The sequence below is a fragment of the Rhinichthys klamathensis genome, unplaced genomic scaffold (genome assembly GCF_029890125.1).
Source record: "Rhinichthys klamathensis goyatoka isolate OS25496 unplaced genomic scaffold, OSU_Roscu_1.1 h1tg000152l_1, whole genome shotgun sequence".
Classification (NCBI taxonomy): domain Eukaryota; kingdom Metazoa; phylum Chordata; class Actinopteri; order Cypriniformes; family Leuciscidae; genus Rhinichthys; species Rhinichthys klamathensis.
In genome coordinates, this window is record NW_026606687.1 from 953,128 (window position 1) to 968,433 (window position 15,306).

The 15,306-nt window shown below is 37.6% G+C and overlaps 1 protein-coding gene across 1 annotated transcript; it reads right to left on the bottom strand.

Annotated features, from left to right (window-relative positions):
• Nucleotides 1-4,707: 4,707 nt before the first annotated feature.
• Nucleotides 4,708-13,926, bottom strand: fbxl4 (F-box and leucine-rich repeat protein 4). Its single transcript, XM_056258497.1, has 8 exons — nt 13,788-13,926; nt 11,034-11,650; nt 9,945-10,281; nt 9,088-9,332; nt 8,778-8,991; nt 6,899-6,970; nt 6,097-6,409; nt 4,708-5,141 (listed from the first exon to the last, which is right to left on the bottom strand). The coding sequence occupies exons 2-8, from the start codon at nt 11,537-11,539 to the stop codon at nt 4,978-4,980; spliced, it is 1,851 nt and encodes a 616-aa protein (XP_056114472.1). The 5' UTR covers nt 11,540-11,650; nt 13,788-13,926; the 3' UTR covers nt 4,708-4,977.
• Between the last annotated feature and the right edge of the window lie 1,380 nt (nt 13,927-15,306).

Genomic DNA, 15,306 nt, shown 5'->3' on the forward strand with positions numbered 1-15,306 from the left:
GACAAATACACGCCATTTTTACTTTTGTTGTGGGCGACTGAGGGTGAACATCGATTCGATTGAAAAAAACAAAAAAACAGCAACATCAGTGTGACATGCATCCACCCATAGTAGTCAACAATTTTCTTGGGATCAAAGGCCTTTAAACATCATCATTATTATTATCATTATTATTATTATTTTAGATACAGCCTATGTACCAGTTCGCTTACTCAGAGAGTGAGGTGCAAGGTCACACTAAACAGATGTTGTAGTCTTGGCGCCAAGAAATTAGTCTCACACAATTGATTCTGGTATCCGTCTCCATCTTATCAATACGGATGGGTCTAAATTGGACAAATAAAAAGATACAGCATCAAACTTCTAGCATCAAGCTGCAGACTGGTCACCGAAGGGCTAGTGATAGAAACCTGGCATTTCCTTCGATCTAGTCATATTACCATAAAATACAATTGTTTCACAGGACTCCACACAGTGCTGTAAATATTGTATAATTTTTAAAGGACATAGTTACGTTATTCTCTCACTTGAGCACTTTTTCGTGTTATTTTGAATTTGGAAAAGATTTTAGAGGCTTTTGTTTATTTTATTTTGGTCTCATTTGTTTTAACTTTAGAGCTGGTATATTTTGCCTTTATATTTATAGTCATTTAGCCGAATTTTGCTTGCTATCTCTTGCGCGAGTCAGTTGCTTTTTAACCCACATTCAGCTGCTTTTTTTATAAATTATGAGCTGACTTTACTATATGTTTATGTATAGTAAACAATGTTCAGTCTTCAACAATGTTAGCACTATTTTCTACCCAACGAATTCAATACTATTATATATCTGAATCATTTGAATGTCTTTTTAATTATTTTGAAATAGAGATTATTTACACAGTATCGTGGAGAATGGGAAAATCAAGTGATGTGACCTGCAATATTTTCATTTAAAGTCAAACGATTCTTCATTGTTTCATATTTCCATAATTTATCAAGCATCAATTTGGAACATAGCAGCACTATTATTATTATTAGGCTATTATTATTATTATTATTATTATATTATAATAATAATAATTATGATTAGGCTATTATTATTATTAATAAATATTCTCCACGTTTACCCAACATCAGAGCTATAGCCTACATATAGTAAAAAGGATATCCTACTTGGATTTAACTGTTTTTTTTTTTTTTTTTTTTTTTTTTTTTCTCTGCTTTATAGTTCTTCGTTGTGTTAGTCCCGCGTTCGCTTTTATTGGGACACGATGCAGTGATGATTTACTGAAAATGTAAACTGGAAGATTTGAAAAATGGAAAGATATGTCCAAGGGGCTTGCTATACGTCACTATGTGTAAATACAATACAACAATCAGAAAATATTATTATTATTATTATTATTTTCTTATTGTACCTATTATTTTGCTTATATTTTAATTAATATTTTTGTGTAAATCTATTCCACAGAAATTCCAGGGACATCTGTTATTATCGTTCTACTTTTTTGTTCTGTTTTTTCAAAAGAAACATTTACATAGATTAATTGATCAAACTGTCATGTAATTCTACAAAGATTGTGGGAGCTATTTATTTGTCGTTTTATTTTTCTCTGTCAGAAAGACTCCATCAAACCTTGAACTGGATGAATTTGTGGGTAAAATAAAATGCGCAGAGGTTGTGATAGAATTTTGTTTTTGTAGAGGCTAAATTATGTTTTTCTAAATCGCAGAATCAAAACTGACATTGTATGTTGTCGGGTGTAAAAATGATGTGGGGATGTAAAAATTTATTTATTGACGTCTCGGTTATGTTTTTTAACGAATTTTTAAAATCTAAAACAGAAGTAACACAACAGTCTTGCGTTTTCAAATGGGTTGAAATGTCAACTCAATCTCAAGTGAAATTGAAAGCGTGAAATGTGTAAGCCCCAACAAATGCAAACCGAGAAGTTTTGTTTATTTTCCCTGAAAGGGGAAAAATAGGCCGATATAGCTACATTCTGAGATATTGAGGACTGACACTGCTAAGGCCTGTATTCTTGTGTTTAATAAAACACGGTGCTTTTTGTGTTAAAGGCTGTAGGCTATAGCCTATAAGAATGTTCGACCATTGTTTAGAAAAACTGAACCCTTCAATTTGGTATATTTTGTAACTACAGTTATGAATGAAGTAGGCTACTATTTTGAAAGTGTCACTATTTTTGTGGCATCAAAACGTGGACCTCGATATCATTCCCATATGGCATTAGGCCTCATTTCTCGTGTAGGCTATATTTGCTATTCTTGTTGCAAAGAATGCAGTTACTTTTAGTATAATTGTGGCAATAATAGGCCATAAAATACTATTTTACGGATCCAATGTAAGACATTACGCCGTCTTTGTAATGACAAATGGTATTGAATTGGGCTGCTCTTATATGAGTCTTCCGTGGTACTTTGCATGGAAGTGAATCGTGCAAATTTCAATCTCTTTACAATTCAGAGAATATTTCAATAAAGTCAAGACATTCTTCCATAATATAGACAATTTACAGCTAGACTAGTTTTTGAAAAAAATTTAAAAGTGATACAATTCTCTCCATATTTGAGAAAACATTTTAAGTCTAGAATTGAGTGTATTCAAATCGTGATTGTGTAAGAGCTTATCCTTATCCTCTAGTGCCACCTAGTGAGATTTTTTCTAGGACACCTAAAGCAACATTGATTAAACGTAACAACAGCAGCACATGGCGATTGTAGCTCAACATTCCGGGGTTTTCTTCGATGCTCTCTGACCTAGGCAGCCATGTTCATTTGCACATTTACGTTACACACACACCCTGGCTCATAATGAATCATAGCTGTTCCTGTTTTTTCCCAAAACTTTGGTTGAAAATACCAAAAGATAGATAAACTAGTTTTGCTGAGGTGTTAGGCAAACAAAAGACACGAACACTTGAAATTGTATTCTGAATCCAATATTTAAAATGTCCACCAGATTAGCGTTCACATATTTCAAATTTTGAAGGCCTATAAATGTTGCATTTTTAACAAAACCTCTTTAAAACTTGATTAGACTTCGAAAAGTGCTTTAAAAATGTAAACCAAACCTATGATGGGTAGGCTACATCTTTTATAATAGCAAATTCATTATTTTATGTTCATGTTCTAAAAATAATGTTAAAACTTACTGCAAAAGCATGCACTACATTTTCAGGTTTCGTTTATTTAAATCTGCTTACTAAAACAATGTTAGGAATCAAGCCTGCACAAATGAGGTGTTAATAAGATTTCTCAAACTGGTTTTTGTTGCTAAAAGATGAAACAGAAAATTTCAAATGCATATTGATGCTAAAACCATTGTAACAGGAGTGCATTGCCGCTACTTAATTACAGGGTCCAAAGGCAGAGGCTGACAGTGTTGTTATGCTTTGTACTGTTGATCTATTTACAGGGGTGTAATGACAGTTTTCTGCATGTACTGACTAGCAATAGTTGTATGGAAATCAAGAAATCGTTTCATCTAATTAACTGCATCCCTCTAGGTCCTCGGGGCACATTAGAGCTCCTCAGTCCATCATTAAAGCAGACATAAACAATTCATTACATCACTGTTAGTCCAATGAGACTGTCACTGCCAGATGCAATATTAATATCCCCTTAAACTCAGAGGGATTAAGACTAAGGATGTTTTTGACTTTCAGTTTGACCAAACTATTGAATCTAACTGGTGGAAATAGTATAGACCAACCACACATGCCAAACATAATCTGTGAGAAGATTTAGCACTGGTAATAAGATAAATTATTTCATAATCACAGAAAAGACAGAGCATGGTATTTTCAAATGGAAAAAAAGAACACAAAATATTAAGCCTCACTTTATTGAACCAAGACCTCATGAGTGTCACTCTCAGTCACTCTGAAATAATGCTAAAAGCCTGCTTCTTCCAAACAGCACAAATTTAATACAATATCCTAAATGACAACATTAATTCACTGCAGCTACTGTATAATTTAACATAAATACAATCTATATAATGTTCGGTTGCTTCAAATTAACGTTAGAGTTTTTTTACAGGGTGCTAGTGAAGAACAGGTACGTCAAATTGAAAGAACAATTAAAAAAAATATATATATGGCACTTAAACTTTTACCAAAAGCACTAAACAATTTCTCCTTATCCTTGTTTTGACATAAATAATTGTACACCTCTAAAGAAAACACAGCACTTGCCATCTGTGTTTTTCAAAATGAAAGTGTATTATAAAAAAGGAAAACCCTTTGGTTTAGGGTGTTTTTGGCAAATCGCAATTTAGCATAGCACAATACAGACGACCAGCAAATTTACAAAGCACTTCTCTCTTTAAACCTAAGGCACAAGGATATGTCATCTAACATTTAGCATGCGCCTGTGTACAAGAAAACGTCAAGTTTTGCAATAGAGAAAAGCTTATGTTTTGGTATTTGCCCTATTGTGTGTGCATACAAGTGCATAACAGGATTGACTCAAAATATGGGCAAAGTTTCACTCAAACTAGGTATTGCCACAAAAAAGATGTCTGTGCCCACGATTCAAGTCAATGTGGCCCTGAATTTATAATCAATCAATTAATAAATAATCATAGTACACCATGTTACTATTTCACAATATTCAACAGCGATTTGACGACATTTAACAATGCAAATAAAACATTGGTACTGATACACTTGAATAAGTATGTTTAAAACAAAACCCACAGCATACTACAAACGTCTCTCTCTGAAGACAAAAATAAAACCCTGAGATTAAGATCAAAAACTGAGGTCTGCTGAAATGTGTGAGATTCAATACATAGTGAGACCATTCAAGGTGAGAGAGTGTGAAACATCCATAACATCTTCCAAGCGGCAGTTCACAGCTCTGTGCAGTTCAAGGCAGCAAGTCCACAGCACCAGAATGCACCACCCTTCTCCCAAGGGTCTTAAAGTCCGTCCCATGAAGCTGCTTCTGCTCAGGAGGGCCCATTGAGTTTTACTGAGTGAAACTCTTCTTGATGGACACATTCGGGAAAAGGCCACTGAGCTCCTGGGAGAAGCGAGAGTCGATCTGCGAGCAGAAGGACACGTCCAACAGCTTTAGCCGAGGACAACACTGCAGTAATTTCCGCAGAGATGCAGAGCTCACCATTCGTGTGCCTGAGAAAACGAAGAAAAGTTAAAGGGATAGTTCACCTGATTGCTGTGTCGTCATTTATTAGAAAGAAATCATTACTTTTATTCAGCAAGGATACATTAAATTGATCAAAAGTGACAGTAAAGACATATACAATGTTTCAAAAGAGTTTTATTTCAAACAAATACATCTTTTTCAGGATACATTAAGCAGCACAACTGTTATCAACACTAATAATAATTAGAAATGTTAGAATGATCTCTGAAAGATAATGTGACTGGAGTAATGGCTGCTTAAAATTCAGCTTTGCCATCACAGGAATAATGCTGCCTTCATGTTATCGGACATTTCCTAATTCCCACTTCTGGAGTTGTGATTACAAGCGCGCCACGTTCAAGTGCTTTGTTGTCGGAAAGAATAGGGATCAAGGAGGACACCAGGTTTATTCTTGCCTGTTTCTTGGGGAAATCTTATTAAAGCCTAAATGTATTGAAGATATTTAATTTGGAAGAAAATTTAGTTAGCAACCATAAACATTAACTGCGCTATCTATATAGTCAGCTTGCTGACAATTCTGAAATTTCAATTAAACACATGCTATTTTCACAGTGTATAAAACATACAATATGTTTCAAATGGTTAATCATATATGTAAATATACACTTCTCTAACGACAAGACAAGGCGACGTAGCGGTTGTGAAATAAACTAATAAAGAATACCAGTCACAGCTGCAATCATTCTCCTCTCTGCCACGTTTAAAATTTATGGTCCGCCCAACTTGGGAATCAAAATGATCAAGACGATAATTTTGTAAATACGACTGGAGAGGACGTTCATGTCCAATTTCCGACTAGGAAATTTCGATTGCACGTGAGGGTAGCATTTATTTCCATTTTAAAATACTTCATCCTACGACCACAAAAACACTGAAATATTTTTTTAAACATCTTTTTTAACAAAAAAACACTCATCTCACCCAGAATATCAAGGTGCTCCAGAGCGCTGCAGTTAGCGGCCAGCTCCTCCAGGTCAGTGTCACACACGGTGCGGTTGGCGGTGAGGAAGAGCTTGCGTAGGCGGGGCAAGCTGCGGGCCAAGTGCTGGAAGCAGCCGGTGCTGCTCTGAATCGTGGAGCACCAACCCAGGTCCAGCTCCTCCAGGAGCCTGCAGCCCGAAACCAGCTCTGCCAGTCCACGCTCGCTCAGGTTCCTGCAGCGCCACAGGTCGAGGGAGCGTAGAGAACGGCAGCGTGCGCTCAGCATGCTCGCCACCACATCATAGTCCTCAATCTGTGATGAAATCACCATGTAGCCACAGTGAAGCACTCATTGATAACTGACCGTCTCTAAGCTCTACTATGAGCTGCATGTGAAGACACACAACCAGACAAGCCGATGTTCCTGTGGCTGAAATGGATTGAATACGATTTGCATACTTCATAACAAATATGAAAAGTAGGGTCAATTCTGATAAATTAGGCCACTTTGAGACCGTGAGATGGCTGCATGGATGCCTCCTTAAAAATAAAAATAGCTCACCATACAGGTTCCTTTGATACACCATTTTCAATGTATTGTAATTATTATTTGTGATACACTAAACCTAATATTGTATACTGCATGGTATGGCTAGTATGTAACAGTATTGATTTTAAGATTTCAAGTTAAACATGGTTCTCATAATGCTACGACTATTTTTAAGCGCCTTTTTTATGTTGCACCAGAACATCATTCAGTCACGTACACCATCTGCATATTTGATCTGTCCAGTAGACTCACCATGACACAGCTTCCCAGGTTAAGGTGCCTGAGCTCTGGGCAAAATGTGAGGATGCTCAACAAGGCTGATTGCTGCATGCGGAAAGAAATAAAACAGTGATAATTAACACACAGCACTAATGAGAGAATAACATATCCTTATATTCAGATGGCAGTGGAGTAAAAAGGAGACAACAGAATGCACATTTGATATCACAAATCAAAGATGACAACAAATTTAACTCCCCAATTCAATATTCTTCCAAATAGATGTGTCAAAATAATGATCTCACGGTCTGGCGCACATGGCTGACACTCACATCTAATATATAGTGTTAAGATGTTTCACAGGAAAAAATTTTTTTTTGGATTTAAAAACCTGAGGTGTCATGCGAGAATCACTAAGATAATACAGCCATTGTTTTCATTATTGTTTTTGGTTTAAAAAAAAAGATTGATAGTTAATAGACAAATGTTTTGTGTATATTTCCATCGATGATGACAGAGAGGTGGGTTTGCTACAGACACAGTGTGTGTTCCTGCGTATGTTTACATGCAGTCGCCATCACTACAAAAAAGCTACAGAAACATTATACCTGTTGGCAGAGGCACGCATAAACCTACAAATGCTGATTCACAGCTAACCACGCGGAGGGACGGGATGACCCTAGCATGCTTGGGCCTGCACCATCATGTAGCACTGATCTAAAGGTGATAATGCAGTATAATCATAAGCACAGGTAACTATAGCAGCTTAAAACAGGCTGGCATAATCATGTTTTCTTATTCAATTCCCAAGATAACTTGCCTGTTTAATGATGCAGTATAAACAATAAACAAAGGTGGTGCATGATAAAGCAGACAACTTTTGGGGGAACACAAAATTTCATGGGTCAGTAATTAACAATTTCAGCTTTGATGTTAAAAACCTTCATTATTACCACCCACAACTATTGCTCTAATCATGGATACAGTCAAACGTGTGATTCAGGAAATACAGCAAACATCACAGAATCAAGATTTTGCCCCCCCAAAATTACGGAGTACACAATGAGGTACAAAAACAATGTTCTAATCTGTATGGAACTGAGCAGAAGGACGCTTTCCGTTTTCTGTGTATTTATGCGAGCTGTACTGCAGCAAGAAAACAAACTGTTGTGATTGGCTGCTCCTCACAATGGCCTCTCCCACAAATGATAACTCTCAAATCGACTTGGCTTACTTGTTTTTATCAGGTAAAAATTGCAAATAAGATTGTTTTTGGATTGCTGATAGTGAATCTTGTTTAAAGTCGGCATGAAACAGAAGTTGCAATAGTCTGTCCTTCCCTATTGTGACATATAGTATATCAGAGTGAAACAGCTTCACAAACAAAAAATAGTAGGACAGGACTTGTGTCCATCGGGAATTTGATCATTGTCATTTGCTTTTGCTGTGATGTCATGTGAGTGACAGGTCGTCCCGCACTCATGCCAGTAAACGCGTCATCAGAAAAGTTGTTGCAAGAGGGAAGGGAAGTTATTTTGTTTAAATATTACAAGGCCACATAAAAAAAACAAGAAAAAAAATAATAATAAATGACGTGCGCGGATAAAAGATTTATAATAGATACTGCAATGTTCCATAAAGATTAATCGATTTTGATTTCATGGTGAATTTAATTTTTTATTTTTTTTAATGCTATGTTGAAAAAGGAATGGATGCAAAAGTGAACTGACCGAAAGTTTGATGTGTTTTGAATTTTAAATATTGAACGTACATTTTTGAAAATTCTTATCAAATTACAAATTAAAAATACATTAAATTCATAATTTCATTTAGTTCAAGCTACAATTCAGTGTATACCAGATGCTTTTCCCGAGAAAATCAGTCATTATAATTTCCTCAGTCTTGCTCTCACCTCAACTTTAGTGCGGTACAGCACCAGCCTGCGTAGATTAGCGAGTTTGGTGATGTGATTGAAAGCCTGAGGTTGCAGACGGTCACAGGAAGCCAAATTGAGCTCCTGGAGGCACGGACACGTCTGGGCGATCACCTCTAAACACGCTTCAGTCAGGAAATGACAGCACGACAGCTCCAAACACACCAGACTCACCCCACAGGCCTTCATAAAGCTTGAGGGGGAAAAAAGACAGAGATGGAGTGACTATTATGCACCTTTAGTAGATCAAACTATTTGAAATATCTGGATCAGAGACTCTCGCCGTTACCTGCAGAAGCCAGTGGCCGTCACGGCTCCGCGGTTGCCCGTCCAGGACATGTTTAGTCTCTGCAGGAGGGTGCAGCGGCTCTGCAGGTGGTGCAGAGAGGCATCAGTGAGCCGGGCCCAGTACGGCTGCAGGCTGAGCTGGATGTACTGCAGCGGGTCACAGCAGTGCTTGTGAAAGAGCTTGCAGCTCTGAGCCAATCGGCACAGGTCCGGAACCGGCAGGTGACTCACGATCAGCTGGATTAACTGCAGTGACAAAAACAAACAGTGACCAGAACACAGCATGCTAAATATTCTTGTTGTGTCACTTGTAAAGACAGCGCTACTAAGATTACTCTCAAGACGCTTATGGAGGCTCTGATTATGTTTTTGGTACGTGCACTGTTGGGAAGACTGAACAATAGTATGAGTGTGAAGCTGGATATCAGTTAGCAGATAATAGCCGGATTATGTTTCTGAAGCACATTCGTGTTTGCCTTGACGAGACTGTGAGGGTGACAGTGGTTTGGACAGGAGATCTGAGCTGCGTGCAGTTAATGAGGGCTTACGAATTGGAAAGGTATTTTTAAATTACAATAAAAGGTCTCTAATTATCTGAAAATGACTGCAGAAGACCTACTGCAACCACACAAGTCGGGACTTGAGGGGCTAGACCGAATCCCGACTATTTTTCTTCAATATCTGTCTGGTACGTAAAAGATTTCAACACTCTGTGGTCCAACTTGTGTTGTTATACACAGTCCTTGAAAACCTTCTTTGTTAACTAGCCTACATGCTATTTAATAACATGCTGATGGCATGAAACTACATATTCCTAAACTTTCACACAGGCATCATGTGAAATTTTCCAATGCTAACCTCATAAGGGAGCCTATCAAAGAAGCCGTTTCCCAGGTTTTGCCTGTTTTCTCCACCCGACCTGCAGCAGAGGCCTCCTGCATCACTGATCTCTTCTTCGCTGTCACTCAGATCATTGATGTCGATGACAGGGATCTTATAGAGGGCCAGAATGGGTCTCTCTCGAACGCCTCGCAGTATCACCGCGTCCAGCTCTGTGTAGTACTCCAACAGAGAGCAGTTCACCTCCAGACGCAGCAGGTTGGTGGCAAAACTGATCTGTCTGATGCTAGGGGAGAACTGGCGAGCTTGAGGGGTCACAGCTTTGTTGGGACTGCCGGCCCACAGAACCTCCCACCTGCAAAACAAATACAACACAACCCATACTTAAAACACAAACCGCATACAGCTCTGTAAAACAATCTGTGATATTGTTATTCAATTACTAAAGAGGAAATCTGACATTTAGTCACCATTTAGTAAAATTCACAATTACAATCAAGAATATGCTTAAAAAAAATGCATGATTGTAGATTTGGTTAAAATGGTTTACTTAAAATAAGTAAAACGTTTGGTTGACCAAATAATGATTTTTTTGTAAATATACAATCAAATATATTATATTTTATAAATATTATCACTTTTGGTCATACTTTATTTTAACAAGTTCTTACAATAGGGTGTTAGTTGCTTGCAATTGAGCACAATTTATTCCTGCTATTATTACAGTAAGTAAATACATGTAACGTGTTTTATATATATATATATATATATATATAATATTATAATAATGTTATATATATATATATATATATATATAATATAGTAATATTGGTCATTAAATTGCATAGTCAAGGAACTGAATTTTTATTATCATATTGTGCATTAATACATTTTATTAAAATAGGCACATTTTTATCCACAGCATCTTTCAGTACGTTAATGCTATTATGTTTAATACATTTGTCTACTAACTCACACAATACAGTCAATCTTCATCGGTTTTGATTTTTTTCAATGCTAACAGCTCATGGTTCACACCTTGTGGGATTAGAACCTACAACCTTTTGATTACAATTCCAGAACTTTGTCTCACACCTAACATTTTACCTGACGTCAGCCGGTGGGTTCTGGGAGAAAGGGTTAAGTGAGCACGCTAGGATCTTGACGATGGCCCCGGGGTGGTAGGTCTCCAGCACCTCCACAGCTGTGGGATAGACAGGCTCCTCGAAGGCCAGTTCCAGGTAGTCTTGGCCATGAAAATTGGGCGGCGTACGCCGGAACGGGAGAGCGGAGCTAACGCACTGCGTCCACCAGTCTCCGTAAGTGCGGAACACGGCCGTCTGGGTGAAGTCTCCTGAGCTGGGGTAGACGTTAGGCACTCCCGCCAGGTTCCACATGGTATAGGACATGCTGTTCTCGCTACCGTAATGAGAGCTGAAGTCCAGGACCTCCTTGCCGTACTGCTCGACCTCCACGGTGACGGGCAGCGCCGAACGCTGACCCAGCTCCACCGCCCGCCGGCTACCCAACGCTTCGCTCCGCGTCCCGCTCCTGGAGCGCCGCCGCAGACAGATATAGTAAAACATGCTCAGAAGGGTTAGCATAGGAAACATGGAGCAGCAGGTCTGGGTTTGAGTCAGGAAGCACAGCCCTCGTCCCTTCCCTGCGCTGTAGCGTGATAGGCTTTACACAGCACAGGCTATAGGCCAAGATACATGCATGACCTGTGGGTTAGAAAGACAAACACAAACACACACACACACACACAAACAAACAACAAAATCACGCAAGATTGTGAGAACCTTGAAATGTCAAAGGAGATCTGTAATTCCAAGGGCCTCATTCATGACACACACATTAAATCAATTTGTGTATTATTTGTAAAACACTTTTGCATGCAAAGAGAATTTACATAAGAATGAATTCATGAATAGCACAGAGATTATTCTGTAAATGTTTTATCAATGAGGCCAAAAAAAAAAGACTAGCACTTAAAGCTGCAGTCCGTAGTTTTTCCTCTTTGTCGCCATCTCTTTTCAAAATCTGCAATTGCAGTTATTCGCGGAATTATAAACTTAACGTGGGTTGTGCCTCAGCACGGCACAGCACGGATGAAACCAATGTTTTGAGGAGAAAGTGCGGCTGTCAGTCACTGCGCCGGTGTGGATACTGTCATTCGGAATTCTACTTTTTGGAAGTATGACCAACATAAGAATTTTCACCGGAAAATGTCATATGTCATCAAGTAGGTAACTTTTGTTCTGACCAACTAAGGAAAAAAAAGTATTGCAGTAAATCGCACTGATTAAATCTAGCAATCGCTTATCATATCACGTCAAACCGTGCAAATTATACTTTGTTCTCAAATTGTTAATGTTAACAACATCAGCACTGCGTGACTACATTTAATGTCCTTCCGATATTTATCCTTGTTTTCGCATGGGCCGGTTGCAGTTTCTTTTTTTCTGTAGTCACTCCGAAGTCCGAACGAAGTCTTTTGCATTTTACAACGGGTGAATCTCCAGTTGTCACTGGTGATTGTCGTTTAAACATTTCTGGATCCGCCATCAAATTGATATACCTCCGACCTCCATATAAATCTATAAATCTCCACCTCCAACATCCTCACACGCAATATAGCCTACTAGCCGAGACTCCTTCTTTATGTGTACAGATGTGACGTAATGACGCAAAGACATGCTCGAATTTCCCGTGGAAATCCACCAGTACCACTGGAGTTAAAAACATTATTAAAAGCTTACCGTTTTGAATTGAGCTAAGGCAAGCAGATAGTTTTGAACACTGGCTGGTTATGTACTTGCTCAAAAAACTATTTTGGATCATTTTGAACCCAAAAAAAGTTACGGACAGGAGCTTTAAGTATCTACAGTGCAAACAATTGAACTCAAACCTAACCTTGCAAACAATTGAACTCAAATTCTAATGAAAAAGGCTAACTCATATTAATAATAATAACAACTATAATAGCATATAAATAATACTATAATGACATTTGTACATCTGTTTAAGGGTATTTCTGTAAATGGCTTGTTTTTCAAGACGAGTCAGTAAAAATTATTTTCTAAAATGTTTTTGCATGTGGCTCAGAATACTCATTTTATCAGAGGACAGGCAAAAAGCATGTCATGATAATGTATAAAATATCTCTCAAACTGTATTGCATAACTTCCTGAAGGGGAAAAGAGGAAAGAGGAAACTTCCTGTCAAAGGTCTTCCTGATGAGAGATTCAAATGAAATAATGACTTCTGACAGCCATCACAATGTGACATGCACTATATATTCTGATGGTTTAAGCTAAGAGCAAACTAGCATCATGCTGTTTAATGCCAAAACAGTGAAAATAGTCTGCAGCAAAATATTCAAACGATATACACCATGTATTCAAATGTATACAACCAGACAATATGACAAAGCACTAAATATAGCAAGTTAAAGGGATAGTTCACCCAAAAACCTGTATTTAGTTTAAAAAATAAAAACAAAAAAAATCAATAGTTAAATCACCTTCATGTTGTTTTAAACCTGTATGACTTTCTTCTGTTGAACACAAAGGAGAGGATGACAATTTATTCATTTTTGGGGCGAACCGTGAACCATTCCCTTAATGTTAGCCTGAAAGCGGTTACTGATTGCTACTGGCTCTGTCGTTACCATATCTTTACATTGTAACCATATGTAAGTTAGCTTTTTATGTGATCGAACTGTTAAAAATGTAATCCGAAAAGAGGAACTGTTAGCGAGCTGAGCTAGAGTTCAGTAGGTTATTATGAAGCGGCTAAATAATAACGCAGGCTGTCATGCCACACCGCACTGACAGACTTAAAACAATGGCAACTTACAGACGATGCAATGGTGTGTTGGAGTGTTGTGCTGAATGTGTTCTGCGTTCTCGATCCATCTCTCACTTCAGCTGTCATTGCTCGCACATTCTTCACTGTTCACGCGGAATATAAACATCCGCTTCACCTCCGCACAATGCATTGTGGGAAGTGGAGTTCTACCACACATCATTATTGAATTAACGAAATCCTTCCTGCAGCTCGGCTGATTTGAATACCTATTTTACTTTATATTTTGAAGAACTACACAGTTATGACTGAGAAGTTTATAGATTAGGCATGAGGCATGATTTTAACGTGCGACAAATATGCTTTCTTAAATAGACTATAGGCTACAAATAGAAAATATTACACTGGTATTGCAACAAAACATTTGGTGTTTGTCAGATTTGCTTTAAATAAATGTGTGGTATAGCTTTTTATAGCTATTTTATAGTAATGTATATTTCGATCTCAGAAAGAGACATATTATAAACACATAAGGTGCAGATAAAACCAGGAAGGGAAATAATTAATGGCATTCTCTAAGAAAGAATTAGACAGTAAATGAAAAAAACATCAGGTAAAAACTGTATGCAGTATATTTGGGTCGTCAGGCTTTTATTATTAATCTTTGTTAAATGCTTTTTTATTTCTGTTTATTATTGAAAGTTATTGTAATTTTGTAATAAATGGTCTCATTCTGTTCTCTCATTATTATGGTGTGAAACAAAATCATTTAATGTGGCATTTGAATAATAATGACTGTAAAAAGTTATGGAAACCCTAATGAGTTGAGCTAGAATTGCCATCAATCTAAAGAATGTTGGTTTGATTAGTCTGGCTTGTCATAATTAACTTAAAATATTACTAAAACAGTGATGTTGTGTGTTATCAAATAAACACACACACACACACACACACACACACACACACACACACACACACACATACACACACACCACACACAAGTTGTGTTTTCATGTTTTATGGGGACTTTCCATAGAGATAATGATTTTTATACAAACTGTATATTCAATCCCCTTACACTACCAGTAACCCTACCCATAACAGAAACCTTTCTGCATTTTTACATTTTCAACTTAGTGTGATTTATAAGCTGTTTTCCTCATGGGACCAAAAAAAGGACAAGGATTTCGGATATTGCCATCTTTGCATTTTATTTTGTCCCCATAGGGTTTATCAAAAATGATCAGAAATGGCCACTGATGTGTCTTTAACTTCAAACTTTACTTTACAACAGAGAAGTACTGGAGTTATTTGTGTCTTTTATATTGTCTAAAATAATTTTGGGCCAATTTCTCACTTTTCCTATCACTCTGCTGCTCACTCCTTCTCTCATGTAACAAGCCATTGAGAAGAAAGACATTGTTTTGATGTTCTGAATAATACATTTGTCTGTTAGAATTGACTGAGAATGTGGCGATTGTGACATTTATTTCATCGTAAATGGCCACATTCCCTCGTGACCTGTCCTGCTGGCCTCTCTGGTGGATAGAAGGCGCCGCGCAGGCTTGGC